The sequence below is a fragment of the Scyliorhinus canicula genome, chromosome 3 (assembly GCF_902713615.1).
Source record: "Scyliorhinus canicula chromosome 3, sScyCan1.1, whole genome shotgun sequence".
Lineage (NCBI taxonomy): Eukaryota > Metazoa > Chordata > Chondrichthyes > Carcharhiniformes > Scyliorhinidae > Scyliorhinus > Scyliorhinus canicula.
The window spans coordinates 258619388-258640805 of record NC_052148.1 but is presented as its reverse complement, the minus strand read 5'-3'; the positions used below and the strand labels follow the sequence as shown (position 1 = coordinate 258640805).

Here is a 21418-nt window from a genome sequence, read left to right as displayed (position 1 = left end):
GAGCCTCCAGAGTGTACACTGGAGACACAATGACAGACAGAATAATGTCCTAACTCTAGTACGATGCTCACAATCCTAACCAGCCCAAATCTTCCCACCCTGTAAATTGATCACGGCAACAGAGGATAAAGTTGCATCGATGCCCAAGGCTTGGTCAGTGGACCATAAGACGTATGAACAGAAGTATGCCATTCAACGCATCGACTCTGCTCCTTCATTCAATGAGATAGTGATTGATCTGATAATCCTCAACTCCACATTCCCACCTCATCCTTATAAACCTTGATTCCCATATTGTTTAAAAAGCTATTTCAGCCTTGAAAATACTTAACGACCTCATAGAATCCCTGCAATGCAGAAGGCCTTTCGGCCCATTGAGCCTGCACCGACCCTCTGAAAGAACCCGCTCCCCAGCCCTATCTCCGTAACCCCACCTAACCTATAAACACTAAGGGGCAATTTAGCATGGACAATCCACCAAACCTGCACATCTTTGGACTTTCGACTGTGGAAGGAAACCGGAGCACCCAGAGGAAACCCACGCAGACACGGGAAGAATGTGCAAACTTTACAGTCACCCAAGGTTGGAATTGAACCTGAGTCCCTTGCGCTGTGAGGCAGAAGTACTAATCACTGTGCTACCGTGCTGTCCCCTACAGCCTCCTGCAGTAAAACAATCCACAGATTCATTGCTCTCCGAGAGAAGAAATTCTTCCTCATCTCTCTCTTAAATGGGTGACCCGCTTACTCTGCGATTATGTCCTTCCGCAAGAGGAAGCAGCCTCGCAGCATCCACCCTGTCAAGCCCTCGGAGAATGTTTTTATTCATTCATGGGATTGGGCACTGCTGGTTGGGACAGCATTTATTGCCCATCCCTAATCGCCCTTGAACTGAGTGGCTTGCTGGGCCATTTCAGAGGGCATTTATGAGTCGACCACATTGCTGTGGGTCTGGGGTCATATGTCGGCCAGACCAGGTAAGGACGGCTGATTTCCTTCCCTAAAAGTATTAGTGAACAAGATGGGTTTTCATCGATAATCGGCAATGCCATATATACTAATGTTCTGAGGGTGGCATTTATAACAAAATGGTACAGGTTCATAAGTGACATTAAAAAACTGTTGAAGGAATCCCTCACTTACAGTTCAAAACATCAGCCAATGTGAGAAGTAATAATGGCCAAATGCCTGGCAACAACAGTGATGATGTGGAATTAAAAACACATTTATGGAGCATCACCCTTCCAGGTCGTTGTAAAACTGATCGGGATCCATGCGTCTTGTTCCAGCTCCAGGTGAAGGATTCTACATTCATTTTGCCGAATTTGGGCAGATAAAACACGGTTCAGGATTCTTTTAGGTGGGCGCACTTCCACATTCAACACAGTAGCTGTTTCACCTTCATATATATTCCTTTAGCATGGATTTTAATAATAAGGATAAGAATAATCTTTATTAGTGTCATAAGTTGGCTTACATTATCACTGCTATGAAATTACTGTAAAAATCCCCTAATTTCCACACTCCAGCGCCTGTTCGGGTACACGGGGGGAGAATTCAGAATGTCCAATTCACCTAACAAGCATGCCTTTCGGGACTTGTGGGAGGAAACCGGAGGAAACCCACGCAGACACGGGGAGAACATGCAGACTCTGCACAGACAGTGACCCAAGCCTGGGAATCGAAGCTGGGACCCTGGCGCTGGGAAACAACGGTGCTAACCACTGTTCTACCGTGCCGTCAACCAACGATGAGCAGTGACAGTGGGAAGACCTGTGCTGACGGCTTCTCGGTCATCCTGTTGTTACACTTTATGTGAGCGCATCAATAGGCACGATTCAAATCAACGAAAGATCACCTTTCTCCTCTGCCAGCTGGTATTCAATGATGCTTTGCCAGGCCAAAGCTTGATGCCAACCAAACTCATTGCGACCCTTCCTGATAAAGGTCACAGACCCGTCACGTTAACTGCTTCTCTCTCCATCCACAGATGCTGCCAGATCTGCTGAGTGTTTCCAGCATTTTCTGCTTTTATTCCAGTTTGGACCCAGTATAAATTGTAACCTTGAGATTAAGAATCAAAGTTCTTTGATGTGTGCACCAGCGAGCTCTCACTTCGCGTCAACTATCACAATTATATGCCAGGGAGAATAAGGAGCATTTGCATTGCACAAAATACAGTACTTTATTTAGTAACGTCTTAGGTCAATAAAAAGGTTATTGCAAAGAATTGTGCAAATTAGTACATTACATATGCTATGTAAAACACTCTGGAGAGAATTTATGAAGGATTCTTCTTGCTATAAGCTCTGCAGAAACCCTGGTGAACTGGCCATTTATTATGTTTCTTTTGGGTTTCCACAGATCTTCCACTTATGCTATGGGGGCAGGTTGAAGGTGTACTGTCCCTCCCAAAGTGCAACTAATCCTGCCAATGATTTCAAGTTTTACTCTGGGTCACTTTTAAAAGCGCACATAGATCTCATTTCTCTTTGCGTTCCCGAGAAACATCTAGCTTTGGACTTTGGGAAGGAGCAGGAGTACAGATTTCTGAAAAATGATAGGGAAGGCCAGAAACCTCTTCTCCAGCTGACACTTGAGTACGTCGCTGAGGAGGGAGTGCTGCACTGTCGGAGGTGCTGTTCTCCACATGAGATGTTAACCCAAGGCTCTGTCTGCGCTCTCAGGCCAATGTAAGCGACCCTATGCCACTATTCAAAGAAATAAAGAGGAGATTTCCCAGTATTTTGGCAAACCGACACTCATTAAAGCAAAGATACACGTGGGATCTTGCTGTGTATAAACTGGCTACTGTGTCTTCTACTTGCAAAAGAGTCAGTACTTCAAAAATACTTAATAGTTGTAAAGCACTTTGGGATGTCCGGAGGCCATGAAAGGTAAATGCAAGACTTCCTATTGATCTCAATGTGTCTTAGCTAACAATTTATTTTAAATTATGAAGCTTTTGATTGAACAAAGAGGGAAGAACGATTTCCTCTGCTTGGATATACAGTGATGAGGGGGCCATCAGTTTACAATTGCCACTAAGAGATTGAGAGAGGTTGGGAGATATTTCCTTACACATAGGGTTGTTGGCTTTGAATGCTTTGTCACAGGGAGTTTTTGAGATACAAATACATTGCATTTGTTAAGGGAACATTAGATAAATATTTGAGACAACGAAAGATGCAGGGTTACGGTGAGAGAGCTGGGAAATGGAATTAATTTTGTATTGTGCAAGCAAAGAGCTGGCACAATGTACTAATAATATATACACGTGTGTATATCTGTGTGTGTCCGTGTATCTGTGCATATGCATATCTGTGCGTGTACCTGTGTGTATCTGCACGTGCGTGCGTATATCTGTGTGTATGTATTAGTGTGCGCGCATGTATCCATGTATGTGTATATCCGTGGGTGTGTGTGTATATATATATATATATATATATATATGAGACATGGCTATATCTGTGTGTGCGCACATGTGTCGCCACAACTGCAAGAACACGTATGTCCATGCCTATGCCTGTGCACAGAGACGATGCATCGCAATGTCAAGCATACAATTTTACCCTGTGACGGCATATGGCACTTGGGAGTTTCATCTAACCATACGTCACTCCATGTATCTTCTAACGTGGTATTCCAATAACAAAACATTGTGTAACTTTTAAAGTTAATGAGGAAGTACATTTATAGCAGTCAATTACCAATTCATACCTTGCTTATGAAAACACTTTTGTGTAAGGCTGTCAGATATAAAATTACATTTTATAGGATACAATCAGTGCAAAGGGAGTTTCAAAACTACAATACAACAGACATTCCGATGGATTCATGAACATAAGCAGAATTCAGAGATCCAATTACAGCCATGACTGCCAGTATAGCAACTTTAAAAAAAATATATACTGGATACATCAACCACAGCTTGGAAGAAAGCTAATATAATGGGGACAGATATTAAGACACTAATGCTGCTCATGTTCATACTGTGACAACGGGGGGGGGGGGGGGGGGGATTTTCACTGGATATCATTAGTTCCAAATGCATGACAAGGTCATTTTAAAAGCATGAACTATTAATTCTGACTGTAGTAGAGGATTTCAAAATGGAGTCTCTGAAAGTTAGAATAGCATGATGCAAATTTCAGGGGGCTCAACGGCATCACATTTTTAACTCCCGCTCATCAGGGGCGAAATTCTCCCCTACCCGGCGGGGCGGGTACCTGGTGTAGCGGAGTGGCGCCAAACACTCCGGCGTCGGGCCTCCCCAAAGGTACGGAATTCTCCGCACCTTTAGGGGCCAAGCCCTCACATTGAGGGGCTAGGCCCGTGCCGGAGAGGTTGGCACCACACCGACTGGCGCCAAAACCAGCAACAACGGCCTTTGACGCCCGCCGCCTGGGCTGGCCGAAAGGCCTTCGCCGGTTCGCGATGCGCCGGTGCGTCAGCTGCCGCTGACATCACCACCGGCGCATGTGCGCTGGGGGATTCTCTTCCACCTCCGCCATGGTGGAGGCCGTGGTGGCGGCGGAAGGAAAAGAGTGCCCCCATGGTACTGGCCCGCCCGCCGATCGGTGGGCCCCGATCGTGGGCCTGGCCACCGTAGGGGCACCCCACGGGGTCCTATCGCCCCGCGCCCCCCCCCCAGGACCCCGGGGGCCCGCTCGCGCCGCCGATCCCGCCGGCACAGAGGTGGCTCAAACCACAGCGGCGGGAGAGGCCTCTCAGTGGCGGGACTTCGGCCCATCCGGACTGGAGAATAACGGCAGCACAGAAACCCGTAGCCTTCCGCCGGCCCCCGCCATTCTCCGAGGCGGGCGACGGGATTGGCGGCACGCCGACTTTTTGCGGGTGGGAGAATTCTGGACATGGCGAGGGCGGGATTTTCGGCGGGGTCGGAGAATTTCGTCCCAGATTTCTATATTTTTCTCAAACTGGTGACTGATCGGGGTTAACGTTAACCCATGTTGCCAGGCAAGAAACTGGCTGGGTCAGCCGGAAGTTTTAACAGACCACCCCTCCCCTGCAAAACAAAACACTCCACTAATTGGAGTCATGCCCATCAGAAAGGAAGATGGATATTGGGAGTCAATCATCTCAGCTCCAGGACATCACGGCAAGAGTTCCTCAGTGTAGTGTCCTGTGCCCAGCCATCTTCAGCTGCTTCATCAATGACCGTCCTTCCATCTGAAGGCCAAAAGTGGGGGGGATTTGCTAATGATTGCACCATTCGCGACTCCTCAGAAACTGAAGCACTCCTTGTCAAAATGCAGCAAAATCTGGACAACATTCAGGCTTGGGCTGATACGTGGCGAGTAACATTTGCACCACACAGATGCCAGGCTATGAGACTACCTACAACAAGAGAGGATCCAACCATCTTCCCTTGACATTCAATAGCTGGGAAAACGTCTCCCGTTTCTGATGAAAGGTCACAGATCATAAACTTTAACTCTGGGTGGAATTCTCCCATCTGGGACAAAGTCCCACGCGAGGGGGTGGGATCGGGAAGTCTTTCTTGCTGTGGAAGCCAGCAGGAAGCCACACCATATCTTCCCGACCCATTAATTATGCAACCGTTTTTTAAGGGCCATATTCCGTGCCGGGGCATGCCTGTTGGCACATAATCCACTGCCGTATCTGGGGGTCATATTGAAAAGGTAGCCAACATCACTAGCCCACTATTCCAGAAAGGTCTCTTGAAAATGAGGATGGATCTCCGGGAATACTCGGAGGCTGAAAGATGAACTTCCTTGATGACACTCAATCTGGAAGATGCACCGGTGGATGCTTGCCCCGCCCACTGTTGTGGTGTTCCCGGGTCCAGGGCTGCTGGCACCCTCCACTCCGAACTCCAGAGGCTTCGCCATTGTTCCAGACATATTTTGCCACAGGCGTCATGGAGAATGGGGGATGGGTGGAAGATTCGGGTCAGACCTTCATCTGCATCCCATTAGTGGGATTCAAATCACAGTTTCATGCCGGCCTCCAGTGGGCTTCCCGAGCTGCCATGGCGGGCAACAGCGGAACATCCCGTGGGAAATTAGCACTGGCGTGAAACCAATTTTTGTACTCGCCTAAATTCTTCCCCCTCGCTCCCCATCGAACCATCTGACGGAGCCATGAGAGAATTCCACCCTCCGTTCCTCTTTCCACAGATGCTGCCAGACCTGCTGAATATTTACAGAATTTTCTGTCCTTTCTCTGGATATTAGGAAATGGACCAGAGTTATGCAGTCCAAAATGTTTTTCGGTTTTGGAGTTGGGATCGCCTGGATATAATCGTCAATTGAATTTAAGCAGGAAGCATTATTAATCATCCAGGGCATTAACACACCAAAGCAAATGCTCATGAAAGAAATGAGATAATCCTTCATTTTCTACTGCACAAGTTATGTGATAGAGGTTTCCCCAACCAGCTTCTATTTGGGTTTGAAAATATTACAATGAGAAAAAGAAATTTTGTTCTTCTGAAATGCGAGTGGTAAACATATTTTGAAAGTGCTAAGGTGACTGATAAAGCAGGAGAAGAGACAATGATAATTAAAAAACTGCATTGATAGGTGAAAAGCAGCAGAAATTTCAATCCAGAGGATTGTCATTTATATGCAAAGGTTAAATAGCGCAGGACAGATCTGTCTCATAGCAATACATTAACAGCACAATATACCAAGTGCAAAGTGCTTCTTATCCCTACTTGTGAATAGGTTTATTAATTCTTGCGGTCTGGTTGAACTTAATGTGTGCTCTTTCGAAATAAGCACGATAATGTAGCATGTGACTATACTTCCGGGAAACGGGTAACTCTTTAACCCTCAGGTCAGGAAACTCGGCTGGAGCTTATTAAATGCAAGCTCCAAAATTGCAAGGCTGCACTCCCAATGTGGAGTGTCCTTCAATGGGCCAATTAGAGGGTGTGATGTTCAGTAAACTCTGTCCAATCTTTCAGCCATATGGCTCACGGTTTCCAGGTTAAAAGTGTAGCTTCCAGATCAATGTGGGCTTCGCGGAACTGCAAGAGCGGAAAGGATATCTCTACATGAAACAGGCACTGTAGCACCAAACCGGGCTCAATTCAGTCAGCGACCAGAGAAAGACAATCATCCGATTCTTGTCGGTGCCGTAACAGAACGACAACAAATATCGGATTTAGACAAAAGCAACAGCAATAATTTTCCCCTGTATAGCGATTTAACAAAGTGAAATGTACCCAACTTGAACACTGCCACAAAGAGAGACGTGTTTCTGAAGCTTCATCGGGTCAAACCCAAGAACGCCAAATTTCAAACAATCACAACAATTTATACAACAGGATAAAATGGTGCTGATTGGTTGGCAAGTTAAGTCTGATTGATTGAGGTACTGCCATGGAGAAGGGGGCTTACCAGGCTCCTGGGTAATTCAAAAACTGCACAAAGCTTGAACATATATCTTTTGCTTTCAGAGAATGGATCCCTGCGTATGAATGTACGTTGCTTCTGGCAAGCATAAATTAGAGTTATTTGAACCACCTGGGAGCTTGGTGAGCCTAGAGCCCCCTGTTACTTTCTCCATGACAACGCCCCAGCCAATCAGAGTCGAATTGCCAAAGTTTGACACAGAGCCCAGGCTGGGACAGGTGACCAGAAACCTGGTCGAAGAGGTAGATTTTACAGGCCGTCTTAACAAGAAAGAGGTAGAAAGCTGAAGAGGTTTAGGAAGGGAATTCTAGGACTTAAAAGCCTAAATAGCTGAAGGTATAGCCTCCAGTGGTGGAACGAATGGACGTCGGATAAGCACAAGAAGCTAGAATTGGAGGAGTAGAGGGATCCGGAAGGGTTGCAGCACTGGAGGAAGCTCCAGATATAAGGAAGGCATATTTAGATGTAAAAACGTGTATGAGAACTTTATAATCCAGGTGTTATTGGACCAGCCGCCAAGTAAGTCAGTGAGCACGAGGTTGACAAGTGAGTAGGACCTGGTGTGAGTTAAGGGGTGAGCAGCAAAGGTTTTGAATGAGTTTCAAGCTCAGAGAGTGTATAGTGGAAGGCTGTCCAGGAGAGCATTGGAACAGTTGAGCTCGCAAAGGATTGGATGAGGGTTTCAGCAGCAGATGCTGCTGATGTAGATGCACAGTAGCACAGGTGGTTAGCAAAGTTGCTTCACAGTTCCAGGGTCCCAGGTTCGATTCCTGGCTTGGGTCACTGTCTGTGCGGAGTCTGCACGTTCTCCCCGTGTCGGCGTGGGTTTCCTCCGGGTGCTCCGGTTTCCTCCCACAGTCCAAAGACGTGCAGGTTGGGTGGATTGGCCATGCTAAATTGCCCTTGGTGTCCAAAAGGGTTAGGTGGGGTTACCGGGTTTACGGGTGGAGGTGTGGGCTTAACTGGGTGCTCTTTCCAAGGGCTGGTGCAGATTCGATGGGCCAAATGACCTCCTTCTGCACTGTAAATTCTGTGATTCTATGATGAGCTGAGGGAAGGTAATGGACAGATGATGTTACAGACTACACAGAATCTCACAGTCCTCATTGATCAATTAATATTTTCTATCTGATCACCTTGTGGGCCAAATTCAAGTCTGCATTACGCTGGCAGGCAGCCACCTCAGTTTAGTTTGATATGCATCAACTTTACATGTAAGCCCTTGTAACTACGGCCTTGAAACGATGCTGTGGGATAATGGCAGCAGTTTAGCACCAACATTTTGATTTTCCGTCTGAGATTCTGTTCTAATTAACCTACAACATGCAATGTTCTATTCATTTTAAAGTGTTAACACTTGCAGGAAAATAACAGAGGGGATCTTCAGAAGAACCTGTTCAGCATTTGAACATTTACCACAGCATAATTTCAAGGTCCATGAGACTTAAAATGGCTCTTATTGAGAAAATCCCCATGCGCATGAGAAAACATCACTTACTTCAAGTTGCAATCAGCTGGCAGATGCTACAGTTAATTCTTATCACACTGCACAATCACTTAAGTGGAACCGCTAAAATAACATGGCTGCACTAAGGCACTTTGTAATTGCTAGCTCTTTTTTCTCAGTTGGTAAGAAGTCCTCAGCCTGCTTTGCAATGCAGAAAATCAGCATCATTGGTTGCAATTCTGCTGCCATTCCCGAGGACCAGCGTAAGAGCAGAGGCTCTTTGTAAAAAACAAATATCTGATTGCAATTAAAGTTGGTCCTTAAACACCACTCGCCAGAACTTTTCAGTTGTGAAGTTCCGGTTCAGCTCCACCAGGTGTCGCAGTGCAGTGGCTTCTCGTTTTGACTGGTGGAAACTTGGCATCCATAAATCTCGGACAACTGCCCTGCCCATCGAGGATGGCAGGAACGTGAACGCCTCAGGTGCTGGACAGCTCAGGTGATTAGCTTGCGCCTGCCACTGAATTGGCGATAAACCCTGTTGGTGAGGCAAAAAAAAGGGGGGAGAAACAAATTAGCAGGGCGAAAAAGGCACAAATCCAGGTTTCTAACATAGTCAGAGAAACCCACTATTGATCAGTGTTGCCTGATTCAAAACTTTTAAACTCAAGCTTCAGAGGAAGCCATAGCCACCTGCGCCATTTCTGTTTTCCCCACCACCACAGGATTGATTATATAAGCTTGGTAAAGACCCAGGATCCTACAGAAGGCCCGAAAGGGATTCACAGAAGTATGGGTTCCACTAAGGCCAGAGTCTCACTGCATTCTCACTTGACATGGCGGGCAGGTGACAGCTCTCCCCACTCCCTCCCATTCCGACTAGAATTTAATCTCCAGTCTACAATCAGGGCATAATCCCAGCAGATTGGAGTTCTGGGCCTACCAAACAGAAATTGGACTCCGGTCCTTTCTCAACCCAGGAGTGTTTCGGCCCCTTACGTCAACTTGGGAGCAATTTTGCCACCTGCCTCAGGTTTTGTATATGACCTCACAGACAATGGCGGCAGTGAGTGTACACATTATGTACCTCTTGCTGTCTTCTGAGGTTTTCCCACACTCGGTTGCACACCAGACATTCAAAGGCATCAATGTAATTGTCCTGGGAAACATCTCGAACTCCCCACTTGCGCTCTTTCATGGCGGTCAGTAGCTTCTCGTTGGAGATTGGACCTTTCCACTTCCACTCGAGGTAGCCCTCGTACCGTTGGTCATTCCCGTCCAATTGCATTATGTACTCCGCCAATTCCTTGGGGTGTGAAAAGCTGCTGACAAGGATGGCACTTTTATTGCTGGGAAGCCAGTCTGCAATACTGGGGGAGCCATAATAAACCGGAACCGCTCCCAGTTTGAAAGGGCGCCACAGCTTCTCCGTGATGTAATCGTCACAAATTGCATTCTCGAACGCCAGGATAAATTTGTACTGAGCAAGAATCTTATAAAATCTATGGTCGTCCATGGTTGTGGGATCCTTCAGGCTACCCGGAAGATCCTTGTTGTGTAAACATTCCCCGTAAGAATCCACCGGGATGTATTTCATCAATTCAAGCACATAACTGTCTCGGTCTGAAGGTGGATCACAGTCAGACTGCACGTACACTAATGGCGCCAGGTGTTCCCTCAGCCGATTCTTCTGAGACAGTGGGATCAAGTACTTGCGAGATTTCAGCTCCTCGAGGCTCTCCAGGTACTGGGTAGTTAACGGCAGATGAGAGTTGCGGCTGAATGTGGAAGTGTAATTAAATAATGTGATTGCGGGCTCGTGAAAAAGCTTGTAGTTGTTTTTAGGCGACTCCTCGTGGAACAAGGCCCATTCGTGACGGGGTTTCCGGGGCAACGGCAAACTGTTGACCTGGAAATCCGTACCTATTCAATTCAGGAAAGCAAAAGGGATAAAGGTTAGCATTTTAAAACAATGTGCATAAAATAGCAAGTCTGCATGTTGAATCAGACGCGTACATAAGGGTTAATCAGCTCCTTATTCAGAAGGCTAATCCCAATGCATAGTTCGAACTGGGGTTGAACCCGTCATTGCCTGTTCTGCATGGCTCAATTACACACGAGCTTCATCTACTGAGCCGTACGATCCAGGCAGGTGGTGAGAGGGAAAGTTAGGATTAGAAATGGGATTTGGGGAAACAGTGAGCTCCACCCCACCCTCCTGACCCATGTTTGGTCACAATCCGATGTCCTCCCTGTTGTAGTGCGAGGATAGGCTCTGGGTGAAATGAATCCCATGATAGGAAGCGCAAGTTGGCACTTACCAACACGCCAAGAAAACTGCTCATTTAAAAAGGTTGCTAAATTATTGATACCTGTGGAAAACAATCTCAGAAGGGGAGGGGTGCAAACAGGAGAGGGACAAAAGAATTAATGTTTTAAACTCATTTCCTCCTTCACCCAAAAATAGGTACAGATGCAAAGCAATCTTAAAAGCAAAGGAAGCTGATAATTATCTTTACTTTAGTCCAACCTTGGGAGAAGCGCCACTTGCAACGAGCTGCCAATTTACAAGTTAACCTTTCATTTACCACAACATCCTGTGGCTTAAGGGAACACAACAGTTGGCAGTAGAATAATGCATTATGAGATGCACTGCAGCAACTCGCTAAGTCTTCTGCGTCAGGACCTCCCAAATCCCATTCCACTATCACCCATTAGGATAGGGGCAGCACACGCTTCGTTACATCACTATCTGTAAGTGACGTGGAAATGCATCACCGTTCCTTCACTGTTGCCGTTTGTGCACTGGCCTCAAATTCAAATCCAAAGCAGCCCCCACTGTAAATTTCAATGGGGGGGGGGGGGGGGAATGGTGTATGAAAGGGGGGGGGGGGGGGAAAGGAGGGGAGGGAGGGGTGAAAAGAGGGAGCAGAGTTCAAGTTTCCACATTGTAACCACTCTCTGGGTAAAGAATGGAGACAACTAATTGGTTCAATACATTTCACAGCAGTATCTTTAAAAATAGGCTGTGTAGGTTACAGGGGTAAAATATTGAGACGGTAAATGACTCCATGCCATAGCTCTTGACCCTACCTCACGAATACATACGTTAATTTTTAAAATAGACTTTGGACAGTCTGCTGTGCTATGTGACACCACTGCCAATTGACAGTGCAAAGTCATTGCTCAGCACCATGCTCGAAAACTGGGGACTAATCCTCTCCGACAAGCTTGTCTGCACACTCCCAAATATTACATAGCTGCTGACTTGTGCTGAACCAAGACAGGCTAAGGCATACTGTGGGCCTGATCCATCATCGAAAAATCTGCAGATGGACAGCTTTAAACTCAGAGGACAATAAACTGGGTTCAGAATATGAGGAGGCCCAAGGACTATGTGTTGGAGCATAATCGAGAACAAGTAAAAGCTTATATGGAAATCAATTCTGTGGTAATGTTAAGAAAATAGAGAAAGACAAATATCTATGACAGATGTGGAACCTAAAAGATTCTCTATCAAGTCAAGAGATTTGCTTCGCCTACTCGCTGGAGTTCAGAAGAATGAGAGGTGATCTCACTGAAGTGTATGAGATTCTGAGAGATAGACGCTGTCATGATGTTTCCTCTTGTAGAGGAATCTAAAACTAGGGAACGCAGTATAAAGGTAAGGGGTCTCTCATCTAAGATGGCGATGAGAGGGAACTTTTTCTCTCAAAGGGTCATTCGTCTTTGCAATTCTCTTCACAGAGAGCAGTGGAGGCAGGGTCACTGAATATATTTTCAGCAAAGCCTTTACCAAGGTTCCACATGGGAGACTTACAAAGAAGGCAAATGCACATTGGGATACAGGGAGACGTGACCAGGTGGATTCAAAATTGGCTGAGCTGAAGGAGACAGAGGGTGATGACAGATGGGTGCTTTAGTGACTGGAAGCCAGTGTCCAGTGGCATACCACAGAGATCTGTGCTGGGTCCCTGTTGCTTGTCATTTATTTAAATGACATAGATGACTATGATGTGGAGATGCTGGCATTGGACTGGGGTGGGCACAGTAAGAAGTCTTACAACACCAGGGTAAAGACCAAAAGGTTTGTTTGGAATCACTAGCTGGACTAGAGGGACACACCTGATAAAAGAGCTACGCTCCGAAAGCTAATGATTAAAAAAAAAACCTGTTGGACTTTAACCTGGTGCTACAGTTGACTATGTGTGAGGTAGGATCAGTAAGTTTGCGGATGACACAAAGATTGGCTGGGTGATTAACAGTGTCTTGGAGGGCAGCACGGTGACGCAGTGGGTAGCACTGCAGCCTCACGGCACTGAGGTCCCAGGTTCGATCCCGGCTCTGGGTCACTGTCCGTGTGGCGTTTGCACATTCCCCCCGTGTTTGCGTGGGTTTCGTCCCCACAACCCAAAGATGTGCAGGGTAGGTGGATTGGCCATGCTGAATTGCCCCTTAATTGGAAAAATGAATTGGATACTATGAATTTGGAAAAACAAACAGTCTTGGTTTACAGGAAGATATAGACGGGATGGTCAAATGGGCAGAAAAGTGGCTGATGGAATTTAACCCTGAAACGTGTACGGTGACACACTTTGGAAGGAGTAATGTGACAAGGACGTATTCAATGAATGGCCTGACACTGGGAAGCTCCGAGGAACAAAGGGATCTTGGCGTGTTTGTCCGTAGATCTCTGAAGGTAGAAAGGCAGGTTAATAGGGTAGTGGGAAAGGCATAAGGGACACTTGCTTTATCAATCGAGGCATAGATTACAAAAGCGGGGGGGTCATGTTGGAGTCATATAGAACTTTGGTGAGACCACAGCTGGAGTACTGTGTGCAATTCTGGTCACCACATTATAGGAAGGATGTGATTGCACTGGAGGGTGTGCAGAGGAGATTCATCAGGATCTTACTTGGGATGGAACATTTAACTTATGACGAGAGGTTGGATAGGCTTGGGCTGTTTTTGCTGGAGCAGAAAAGATTGACGGGTTACCTGATTGAGATGTACAAGATTCTGAGGGGCATGGACAGGGTGGATAGGGAACAGCTGTTCCCCTTAGTTAAAGGGTCCGTTATGAAGGGACACAAGATCAAGGTGAGGGGCAGGAGGTTGGGGAGGTATTTGAGGAAAAACATTTTTACACAAAGGGTGGTGATGGGCTGGAACGCTCTGCCTGGGAGGGTGGAGGCTGGTTTCCTCACATCCTTTAAAAAGTATGATGAGCACTTGGCACGTCATAAGATTAATGGCAAATCAGATTAGGTAGGTAGGTCAGGTGTTTTTCACGCGTCCGTGCAGACTCGATGGGCCGAAGGGCCTCTTCTGTGCTGTATTGTTCTGTGATTCTGCGATATTTTAGGCCGTGTTAGGCAGATTTTTGATTGACAAGAGTCCAGAGATATGGAAACAGGCAAGAAAGTGTAGTCAAGGCCACAATCGGAGCAACCATGAGCTTACTGAATGGTGGCGCAAACTCGAAAGGCTGAATGGCCTGATCCTATTTTGTATCTTCTTAGAGGTGGAAAAATATTACAGCCTCTTCATTTTGACAAAAGGGCTAATGGTTATTGAAGAGAAAAGACATATCTGGCAATAAATAGGAAACCAACTTTCTTGGGAGTGAATTTTACAAATAGAGAGGATGCGAGAGTTTAATTTGAAATCAGGAAGAGATAGTCAAATACACTAATAGATTTAGGGCCCCAAGAAAGTATCCAAGTAAAGAGCCAATTGAACGAGGGAGTGATTTAAAATTAATTTTCATCACCGACGCGGGTAGGGAGAGTTAGGAAAGTTCCCGGCCCCGCCCACCTGCCTCAGGAGAAGTGCCTGCAAAGGTGGGATCTTCATTGCCAGGGGCCAGGTGTGGGCTGGAGTCGGGCCAGCCAAATGCCCAGGTGGACTGTTTGAAAGGCCCAGGTGAGGACTGGGGACTTCATCCCAGTTAAAACAAAAGGGCCCTCCATCCCTCTCATCTCTTCAGCTCCATCCTATCCCTTGTGACACCTCATGACACGTACGCCAAGGTAAGGTCACCCATCCACTCTTTATGGCTTCCTCATACCCCCAATGCCAAGCTATGCTTCCCTATTCACCCCCTATGGCCTCTTTGTAGCCCTTATGCGAAGCTATGCCCCCTGCCCCCACCCCCAACTCTTTTAAAAGTTCTCATGTAGGCTGGGGTACACAACTGCTCAGAGGGACCGTGAACCACAACTCTTTCAGAAACCTGGCGAACTCCATGAAAATTGCACAGGAGGTGGAGGACGTGCCTATTTCCACAATTGAGCCGGCCAGGTTAAAGTGGCAGTGCCATCCTTAACAGGAACCAGTCCTTTAAAGGCACTCCCGAAAATCTCAAAGCCCAGCCCAGGAGTAGGGTCAGGACTCCCAAATTCCAGACCTGCCTGCCATTTGTAAAGGGCACCCGAGCAATCACGATTCAACAGAAATTCCGCTCTTGAAAATGTTTTGAGATAAAAGATGTCATTGTCCCATCTAAGGGTATGGAAGAGATTGGGTTGTGGTGATTAAGCAAGAGGATTGTGAGAAGATTTTGGGGGTTGGTTTAGTTTATTTGGCTGGACAGCTGGTTCATGATGCAGAGCGATGCTAACAGCGTGGGTTCAATTCCTGTACCGGCTGAGATTATTCATGAAGGCCCCGCCTTCTCAACCTTGCCACTCGTCCGAGCTGTGGTGATCCTCAAATTAAACCACCACCAGTCAGCCCTCCCCCTCTGTGGTAAACCACTGTTAGCATATTATAATGATGTGGAGATGCCGGCGTTGGACTGGGGTGAGCACAGTAAGAAGTCTTACAACACCAGGTTAAAGTCCAACATGTTCGTTTCAAACACTAGCTTTCGGAGCACTGCTCCTTCCTCAGGTGAGGAAGGAGCAGTGCTCCGAAAGCTAGTGTTTGAAACGAGTATATTATATGTATTGTGGTGAACCGTTACTGTACTACATGTATTGTGGTAAACCACTGCCTGACGGCTCCGCATCCCCTCGGGCTCAGTATAAAGGTGGCTGTGCACCAGCCCTGCCTCAGTTCGGGATCAGAGGCCAGGAGGCTTTCTGTTTAGCTTATTAAAGCCTCAGTTTCGTTCACTACTCGTCTGGCGTTCATTGATGGAACATCGCCCTCAAAGGAGAAAGCAGCCAATGGTCATCTGGGACTATGGTAACTTTACTGTTAGAAGAATGAAGTGCTTGAGAACTGTCTGGAGTGACCCTCAATAAGAACAAGAATCCAGAGAGAATGAGCTTAGGTTTTCTGATCTAGGTTCAGGTTACACCAGAAAAGTTCCAAACCGCTTTTATACGGACTCAAATACAATTATTCGCTTTGCCAACGGGGGTTTAAACTTTGGACACCCATTATTCACAGAAGCAAACATTGTCGAGCGTATGCTTGAACTTCAAACATACTGTGCACGATTGACCGTACCTCATTTGAACATTCCTGTGGAGCCTCATTCCACTGCCGCCTCCCCACCCCACAACTCCAAAAGTTAACTCTTCTCCTATTCCCACAGGTGCTGCCAAACATGAGAATTGCCAGCACTTCTTGCTTTGAATCCAAATGTCATGGTAATTGGAGTGCTGCAGGAACCCCCAACAGAGTCGTTTTTACAATTGGAAAACGGCGAAGATTTGGTTTCATTTAGAAATGCAACGTTTGTGTTAAACAATTCGTCCCTAATTGCTTACAGATGCAATCCTGAACTTCAATTAAATGAGGAATTTAACATATTCAGTCACCTTTAAGTAGTGTTGTTGATCACACGTCATTGTCCAGGGCTATTTCATTTAGTCGTTAGCTTTTCTGAAACAGTTGGGTAACTTTTGTAGGCTAATCTATGCACGAGGCATTGGTGGTATGTGGCTATCAACATTACTCGCTAGTAATTCAGAGGCCTAGACAAATGCAGAGGCCGAGAGTTCAAATCTCACCGTGAAAGTTTGAGAATTTTAATTCTGCATTTTCTTTTTAAAAAGATAAGAACTGACAAGTTGGTATCAGTTCAAGTGACTGCAAAACTGTTGGAAGGTAATCAAACCCAACTAATTCACAAGTGCCCTGTTGGGAAGAAAACCTCATCTAGTCAGAACGAAGACTCACCACCACTTGCTCAAGGATAACTATGAATGGGTAGCCGTGTGACAGACACAAGCGCACACCCCAAAAATGGAATGAAACACACATTGAAACACTGCTACTTTACGTAGATTGACCAGAACTTTCTTAAATGGCCCTAGATTAAAAATAATTTACTGCTGCATGTTTGGAAGGTGGCGACTGCCAGCAATGGCATTACAATCAGATGCTAAATACAAATGGCAAGTCTGATTTATTTAAGAATCCAAACCACTGGAATAATTGACAGTGTGGTGGTAGGGTTCAACAATGATCTTCTGGGTTTTGGACGAGTGTAAATGTTTAAATATATATACACACAAACATATACTCACATGCGCATACACATAAATACATATTATATTAATATATAACGTGCACAGCAAGTCACAAATTGAGCACATGTGGATTCAATCCCCCCTCCACGCAATTTGGCACCAGGCAATCTCTTCCACTTTTCTATTGTAAATATTTTGCTCCGCCCCATCCCGCCGCCCACCAAGGAGGAGGACGATGAACTATCGGTCATGTCAACTTTTGCTGTTTATGGAAAATCCACTTTAGTGCATGCCGCACTTATTTAAATCCAGCAGCGGGTAACCCGAATCTTCCACTAGTCATAAATCGAAAAGGCTGGCACATGACCTCCCCCCACCCCCGCTTTCTCCTCCACTCGTTTACAATATTAAACACACAACGGGGCAATCACAAAATACATTAACCAGATTTAATGTTCATCAGCTGGCACATAAATCCAATGACTGCAACGGAACACATTTCTGCCATATCAGCTGGACAAAAGTACAGATAGAAAGCTTGTACTCATGATCAGTGAAATATTAAGGGTGAGTTCGGTCCCTGTCTACCATTTGTACCAAGACTTTGTTCAGACTTTGGGCTGGATTCTCCCAAAATGAGACTATGACCCCACGCAGGCGTAAAAACGGTGGGGTATTACTCCTGAAATTCCTTGAAAAAAGTGGAACGAATGAACAAATTCATAGCCCTGCAGGGGGCTAGCAGGGACCCAGAGTGAATCTCGCAGCTTTTGCTGCAGATACGGGCCCTCGCACTTCCGGGTCGGAGGCCGCGCATGCGCACAGCGGCTACCTCCAGCGGTAGCGCCGTGCTCCATGGTGGACTCGAACCCAGACCGTGTAGCCGAAGTTCTGACCAGCCAGATCTGTCCCCCCCCCCCGCGTCCGATCCCTCCCCCCACCCCCCACCAGGGCTGCAACGGACTGAGTCCGCAGCCGCCACGCAGCTTCCCGAATGGCAATAGGTGGTCAGCTCCACGCCATCGGGAACTCGGCCGGTTGAGAGTGGAGGTTTGCTGGGCAGGCTTCTGGCAATGAGCCCTGAGCTGCGCGGAGTACTCCGCGAACATGCAGATTGTCGGGTCCAGGAGGATTGCCGGGTCCCGGAGGATCGCCAGGCCCGATTTCAGTATGAAAGTTGATTCTCCGCCCCCGCGCCAAACGTGGTTTTGGTGCGGTGCTGCAGATAATCCAGCCCCTCATCTCAACAGATATTTGTTCAGTTTGTAGTGATCTCTGTATGTGCATGTACATAATGGGTTAACGTGTAATCAGTAGCACCGCATGATCACTAGAGGGCCAGACCAACAGGGGTATAAAAAGCAACCACATTTTGTGTCTCTCACTCTCTTGGGTGCACTGTGACCAGGGAAGTATCAAATTAGTTCAGATGGCTAGTGGAGTTACGTATAGTTACTGTAGTTAGATCTTGTTAACCTTATCACTAGTATCAAAGTCAAAGTAAAGAACTCATGCAATTACTGTTATAGTTACTCAATAAACCTTTTGTCATTACTGGACGAGTTCAAGTCTTCTTCATCGAGAATCAGAAGACCTCTTCATTAACCAAGGATTGAGTAGCACATGTTACCTACCACACAGGTAGAAAAACACAGTTCACCTTCAAGGCGATCAGTATTACACGTATAAGGACATCAGCCTTCTTCAGTGTCGGTTTCTCAGAGAGGCTTTATTGAACTGAAATTAAGATGTCTGCCTCCAGAGGCAGCCTCATGGCATTCTTACATGATTACAGAAAGCCAGAGGTGTCAAACAGACTGGTTACATTTCAAAAGTCAACATCCCCTTTTTCAAACAGAATATACAAACATCCCCATTTTCTTCACGTACAAAACACATCTGCATGCACAATCCTGAGTTACACAGGTTTCCCACTATACCCCCTAATTCTCATGCATCAACATTGTTTGTTCTAATAGTACACATACATTTCATACATAGTCTTTGAAGCATGCAGGTCTCTTTATCATCATCATAGAATTTACAGTGCAGAAGGAGGCCATTCGGCCCATCGAGTCTGCACCGGCTCTTGGAAAGAGCACCCTACCCAAGGTCAACACCTCCACCCTATCCCCATAACCCAGTAACCCCACCCAACACTAAGGGCAATTTCTGGACTCTAAGGGCAATTTATCATGGCCAATCCTCCTAACCTGCACATCTTTGGCCTGTGGGAGGAAACCGGAGCACCCGGAGGAAACCCACACAGGGAGGATGTGCAGACTCCGCACAGACAGTGACCCAAGCTGGAATCGAACCTGGGACCCTGGAGCTGTGAAGCAATTATGCTATCCACAATGAATGAAGCACACACGCATTGACACTGGCTGCTCGTCTGGGTGATGTTCCATGTCTGGAAAGGTGGCCCTTGTCGTCTCGGTCACTATGGTTATTCCATTGCAATTGTTGGGGACTCGTGGACCTCTGGGATTGATGGTAATTCTGTACTTGGAACAGTTGAGACCCCTTCCCCTGACCACCCAATTGTTGTTTGGATAGACCTGCAGTTGCGCCGGTATATTTGGTCATTGGTTTCCACGACGTATGATTGAGGTGACTATTTATGCATGAGCCAAGTTTCCATATGGGCTGATTCCTGTTGCGGGCGATGAAGGTTTCCACCCTGACCGACTCTCCAATGCTCAGCTCTGATAATGGTTTGGCAGTCTTGTCAAACTGAAATTTGGCCGTTGGTTCACCCAGATCTTTTCACTCATGCTCGTTACTACTTCTGGTTTCAGTTTGCAGATTGGTACTTTTCTGTGTGACTTTGAGATGTCTCACTTGCAGACTTTGTTATTTTTCTTCATTCTTTTCCGAAGCTATTCTACAGATTCTGGGCTCTCAGCGTCTCCTCTGCTCACCTTGCAGGATTCAAGAATCTATTTTTAGCCACTTTTATTCACCATGTTTCAAGTAGAAGGACAACAGTTTCCACCAGTGTCTGTTTCTGCGAGAAGTCTGTATTGAACTGATCTTAAGATGTCCGCCTCAAAAGGCACCCTCATGGCGCAGTGACATGACTACGGAAAGCCAGAGGTGTCAATCAGACTGGTTACATTTCAAAACCCAACAATTAGTATGTTGCTGAAGCTACAGGGTTCGGGTCATAGAGGAGCTATAACTATGCTCCCATACAAATGATTTGGTGTAAATCAAATCCCATAAAATCAGGTGCATTTGCAGGAAGTGAAAGAGGCCTCAGAACCAGAGCTGGCATTGATGTCAGACGAGAGCATTGGAATTGGCTTTCAAATTAAATCCTGCTCGCAGGGTATAATAATGACGCTTAGCCGTTGGAGGAAAAAATAAATCCCATGATTTCAATACTGGCCCAACACTGCAGTCCTTCAAAATTCATAGATATAATATCCTTCGCCAAAGCAGTGCTCAGCCTCACTTAGAGCCAGAATTGTGTAGTCTATTTAGTTTAAGATAAACAAAACTGACTTTTATGGGGCAACATGTTCCATCAAAATCACAATCAGATCTCCAAGACACAAAATCGATACCAGGCTCTGAAGAAACACGGTACGAGTCAACTTCAATTCTGACCCAGTGACATGTTTTATTTAATCCTGTCTTTTGCTCCCTCGGAGTTGTGTCCTTCCAATCTGTTACAGAGCGTTGTGTTGAGTAAAGAATATTAAGTCTTTCTCCTGTGTTTTACTGGCGTCTGTTGAGGATTCTGAGCACGTGCAGACTTTGGCGGGGTTTTCAGCCTGTAGGAGAGCGACCTGTAACAAGACCTGCTTTTACTCGTGCTCCTGTTTTCATAGTTATTACTGTTTTGCTGAGTTATTGTTATTCTTAAACTTCATTATTTATTTATATAAAGATGTTCCTTCTTTTGAACAATGCATTTGACTACCTTCACTGCGGTCTAAAGTCACCACATTATCATAGAATTTCCAGTGCAGAAGGAGGCCATTCGGCCCATCGAGTCTGCACCGGCTCTTGGAAAGAGCACCCTACCCAAGGTCAACACCTCACCCTATCCCCATAAACTAGTAACCACACCCAACACTAAGGGCAATTTTGGACACAGAGGGCAATTTATCATGGCCAATCCACCTAAC

General features: G+C 46.2%; 1 protein-coding gene across 5 annotated transcripts in view; it reads right to left on the bottom strand.

Annotated features, from left to right (window-relative positions):
* Positions 1 to 8334: 8334 nt before the first annotated feature.
* fut10 (fucosyltransferase 10) overlaps positions 8335 to 21418 on the bottom strand; it is a 61570-nt gene continuing 48486 nt past the window's right edge. For all 5 annotated transcript variants that reach the window (XM_038792655.1, XM_038792660.1, XM_038792656.1 and 2 more), the window contains 2 exons: positions 9941 to 10776; positions 8335 to 9391 (listed from right to left, as the gene is read on the bottom strand). In XM_038792655.1, coding sequence (XP_038648583.1) covers positions 9161 to 9391; positions 9941 to 10776 — 1067 coding nt within the window. In that variant the 3' untranslated portion in view covers positions 8335 to 9160. The remainder of the gene's footprint in view (positions 9392 to 9940; positions 10777 to 21418) is intronic.